General features: G+C 50.2%; 1 protein-coding gene across 1 annotated transcript; it reads right to left on the reverse strand.

Moving 5' to 3' along the window:
- Positions 1 to 4,130: 4,130 nt before the first annotated feature.
- Positions 4,131 to 4,817, reverse strand: LOC128977552 (natriuretic peptides A-like). The gene is made up of 3 exons (XM_054395118.1): positions 4,710 to 4,817; positions 4,290 to 4,587; positions 4,131 to 4,156 (listed from the first exon to the last, which is right to left on the reverse strand). The coding sequence occupies exons 1-3, from the start codon at positions 4,815 to 4,817 to the stop codon at positions 4,131 to 4,133; spliced, it is 432 nt and encodes a 143-aa protein (XP_054251093.1).

A 4,817-nucleotide genomic window follows, 5' to 3' on the forward strand; every position in this document is an offset into this window, starting at 1 on the left:
GGCACTTGGTTCGTTTGGAATAGGGAAGTTCAAGCTGTTTCTTCTGAGATGTCTCTTCAGGTCTCTCTCTTCCTTGTCCTATCCTCTCTCTCGCAAATCTTGTCTTTTATACTCTTTGGGTGTGATCTCTGCTTCCTAGGTTATCAGTGGATTTATCTGGGGCACATTCCAGTCCCACTGCAGGCATGCAGCTCTGTCAAGGGAAGATTCCCTTATTAGCTGTCATTAGGCAGCAGCTGCTATTGCTGAGGAATGTATGTCACAAGTCAGTGATTTCATGTCACTCCCCCTCCTCTTGATACCAGGCGCTGTGATTACATAGTCCAGTTGGAAATTCTTAGCAATTTTCTTTCAAGAGACCCCTATGGTCAGATTTAGAGATGGGAAACAACCCTGAAACTGCTCTAAACCCTGCTTGGCTCAAAGCTTTCCATAGGGAAATTACTTTTTTTCACAATAAACAACAGGCTTTTCAGACGAGTATTTGGTGGAGAGCAAAAGCTGAAGACGAATCTACTTTTAGGACACCTACAGTATCGTGCAAACTTTCCTTCTATATATGGAAAATGCAGAGCCTCTGCATGCCGTGGAGTGTGTCGAAAACTCCACTTTTGGGCCACTTCCCTTTTCCCATTGCTATTGAGGTGACATCACCGTTGAGACTTTGTGTGTTGCCAAGAACCGAGGCGCCCTGATCTGCACCTCCAGACAGATGATGACTTCTAGACTGGCTCTGCAGGGGCACCAAGTGCCTCCAGCCCCCCACCGCGACTGACTTCGGCACCACTGAGAAAATTTAGTCTTGATTAAAGGCTGAACATTTAAGTCTGTGGGATTTCTTTAAGCAGAAGTGGTAAGGCTGGACCCTATAGCAATCACATGTAAAGAAGAAATGGTCAGATTTAGGAGTAATCTTGTACCATCATACAAGAAAAAGCAACTTGCTTGTCTTTAGATAGATGACTTTTGGTGGTGTTCAGCAAAGGTATCAGAATCTGGCCCCAAGGAAGAATGACTGAGTTTGTGTATATGTGTTTTGGGAGGGGCTGAAATGAAATGTTTGGTTTAATATATTAAAACCAAAAAGTATTCGTTTTACTGAGACCTGAGGCTTTCAGGATTAGCTAAAAACTGGCTGTGCTTGAATGAGAAACAACTTGCAGATGTTGTCTCTTCCAGTGTTGTCTGTGTGTATAGTGCACCTAAAAATTCATGTTCTTTACAGACCTGCAGGAGACTTCTGACTTAGGAAGCATATTTGCTAACATTTCTAGTTATCCTAAATTGAACAACAATTAATATGTGAACAATTCAAATATATCCGTCTGGTAATAATTTGTTGGGTTTGTTAATGCAAATATAGATCTCAAAAGAATCTCCTGAGTACACTTTCTAAATAGTAATGGAACGATAAAATATTTCAAATGTCTTAACATGATGTTTGTGTACAAACATGTGCACACAGCGTTCACATGATCGGCTACCAAAATTACACTAGAAAGGACGTGCTCAAGGTTGTGAAGTCAAGTGCAAATGCTACTTTTTCCTAATATAGCCCCAAGTCAGCCCAACTCACTATCTGTTCTGCTGCAGCCCTTTATTCCAGGAGCACACCCCATTTCCCCCCAGTGCTTTCCTTTCTTTCAGTACATGGAAGCAGTGCTTGTGGTTGTTTTTTTTTATATTATTGTGTGTCCCATCACATTCTGGTTCTGTGCTATTAACAAAAATAAAATAATTTTTTTTTAATTACCACTCCATGCTGCAGTGTCTGATTAATTCACTAATTAGTTCCAAGTATTCTCTTTCTGCTTCTCCTGTGTGTTTGTTTGTAGCAGGGTGTAACTTCATTTTGTAAACTGAGAAGTTTCAGAAGATAAAACTAAATTATTTATTCATATTGAGCATCCAGTTTAAGATAACTAGAATCTGTTATTGTTATATTTTTCCCCTTCATCCCCCCCGCCCCAAGTATTCTCCAGTGCTGTCTCTGTGCTAAAACATTCTGTAGCTGCCTCTGACCTTTACCCAAGAGCTCAACACGTCTGTAAAGCAACCCCTGGGGTACAAACCCAGCAGCAAGAATCTGAGAAACACAATATCAGTCAGAACTGTGCAACAATCTAATATTGCACATTGTATTTAATGTCCTGGACCCAGGGATTTTTTTTTTTTTTTTTTTACTGGCTTGTTCCTTTACTGCATTCCATATTCCACAGCAGATAAATGAGATGTAGGGGCCTGACTTCAACCTTGACAACACTTTTCTAAGGCTGATTTCTGCGTGCTATTTCATGTGCTATATGTGGAATTATGTAGATGGGATAAAGTGTCTGACTCTTACAGAAGCTGTTGTATTTTCAGAGCCAAATCCTGCCCACTATTATCCACCTTGCAGTCCTGCCAAAGCAAATAGAGTGCAAAATGTCAGAACTCAGCTCATCATTGTTGAAGCTATAAAACTAGGTTGTTTGTGTGCTTGTGGTATCTCGATATCATCACCGTGACAACATTAATATGAACTTCAGGCTTTATATTCCAGCAATGGATAGTCAAGAGCCAGTCATTGCCCATACTCAGCTGGCCCCTTGCCTGTTAAAGCCCCTGTTGGGCGTCTTAATAGGGCAGGAAGTTCTTAGAAAAAGAATATTGTGGCTGGTTTTAGGGTTGGGAAGTTGGCACATTACTCCAGCGTCCCAAGGTATGGGATAGGAGATGTGGGGACATGAGAAAGCAGCTCTTAGAGCAAAGAGGGAACACCAAGGGTGCTGCTGGCAGCTCCATGTGTGAAGCCCTGTGAGGAAGAAGAAAGTACATAGAGAGGCTTCAGAGCCTGGTCTGAAGAGGTCAGAGAGGGCTTTGCACAGAATCCAGGCAGAGGAGAGAGTGGGTTATCACAGCATCACAGAATGCTAGGGGTTGGAAGGGGCCTCTGGAGATCATCCAGGCCAACCCCTCTCCTGCCAAAGCAGGGTCACCTACAGCAGGTTGCACAGGGTTGTGTCCAGGTGGGCTGGAATGACTCCAGAGATGAAGACTCTACCACCTTGCTGTTCCAACACTCCACCACCCTCAAAGTAAAAAAGTTCCTCCTCATGGTTTGATGGAACTTCCTATGTTCAAATTTGTGCCCATTGCCTCTTATGCTGTCACTGAGCACCACTGAAAAAAGACTGGCCTCGTCCTCCTGACACCCACCCTTTAAGTATTGATCAGTGTTGATAAGATCCCCTCTCAGTGTTCTCTAGGCTAAAAAGCCCCAGGTCTTCCAGCCTTTCTTTATAAGAGACATGTTCAGGTCCCCAGATCATCTTCAGAGCCCTTTGCTGGACCTTCTCAAGCAGTTCCCTGTCCTTGAACTGCGAAGCCCAGAGCTGGGCGCACGGTCTCACTGAAACCGAGTGGCATGAGCCCAGCGAGCTGTGCTGCGCCCCGGGCCTGGGCAGGGGGAGACCGAGCCGCGGAAAGGGAGCCTGGGGCAGGCGACGGGAGCCCGGCGGGGCCGGCGCTCAGTGTGGCGGAGCCTGGCGTCTGTCCCGGGTCCTGAACACCCTCATCCCTCTGCCCGCAGCGGTATGTATTTTTAAAGCCGTGCAGCCCTTTCTGTCCTTAGCGGCACCCCATGGCGTGCACCGTGCCAGGCTTGGCACTGACACCCGCGCTTCATGCCCTGGCACAGGCGTGCGTGCAGGACATTACCTGGAGTTAACCCCAAGCCCGCCCCCAGCTGTGGTGAAGCCATGAGGAAAGGCATCCCAGCTCCCTGCCTTGGTCCCACAGCTGGAATCGCTGCCTGATGGGCAGCGTGGAGGGTCACTGGTCATTGTCCTGGAGGGATGCAGCCACCATCCATCCTCCTGCTGCCACCCTCTAAAAGGGCTCGTCTAGACCAAGCAGGACGCTCTGGCCAGGGACAGGACTGAGCCCTTAAGGCAGAGGGAGAGGAACATTCGGGAAAGGATTTCTGTGTCTTCTGACCGAGTGCCGTGTGACCGAAAAACCCCTCAGAGAAGGCAATGCAGGCTTTGTAGAAAAGTTTATTCTCCATCCCCCGCGGAGGTCCCGGGGGAGCCTGGCTGCTGCACACCCGCCTGGAACCTCGGGAAGCGTTTGGGGAGCCCGACCCGGCTTCAGCTTCGCCTTCTCTTCCAGAAACCTGGGAGAGAGAAGAGCAGGGAGCTGCTTGGACAGCCGCGCCGGGGCTTTCAGCCGGGGACAGCGGCAGTCCGGCCCGGCCTCCCCCCGCTTCCCTGCGCCGCGGGGAGCCGCGGACTCTCGCCGGGACCTACGGGCTTTGTACTGGTTGCATCCCAGCCCTGTCTGCGCGCCGATCCTCTCCATCCTGGTCCCAAAGCAGCCAGAGAAGTGCCTCCGTCTGTAGGAGGAGAGCAGGAGACCCCTCCACAGGCTCTGCCCCTCCGCCGGCTGGGCAGGGCTGGGCGCCAGCAGCGGGGTACCCAGCGAGCCGCTCTCCAGCTCCGGCAGCTCCCACTCGGAGCTGCTGTCCTCAGCCGCGGCCACCGGCTGCTCTTCCAGGCCCAGTTCCCCTTCCTCCTCCCGGAGCTGCTCCAGCGCCTCCAGGAGGTCCTAGAGAGAGGAAGAGAGAGGAGGAGAAGGGAGGAACGGCGGGCGCGGCAGGGGCACAGCGAGCCCCGCTCCTGCCTGCTTCGCCCCGGGAGCCCCGGCCCGCCCTGCCCCGGCCCCGGTACCTGCAGGGACCGCAACTCGGCACTGTGCTGGCCGCCGACCGGCTGCGAACCTGCCCAGGGCAGGAGGAGCAGCAGCGAGGCCCCACAGCAGAAAGCCGGGAATTGCAT

The sequence above is a fragment of the Indicator indicator genome, chromosome 32, assembly GCF_027791375.1.
Source record: "Indicator indicator isolate 239-I01 chromosome 32, UM_Iind_1.1, whole genome shotgun sequence".
Lineage (NCBI taxonomy): Eukaryota > Metazoa > Chordata > Aves > Piciformes > Indicatoridae > Indicator > Indicator indicator.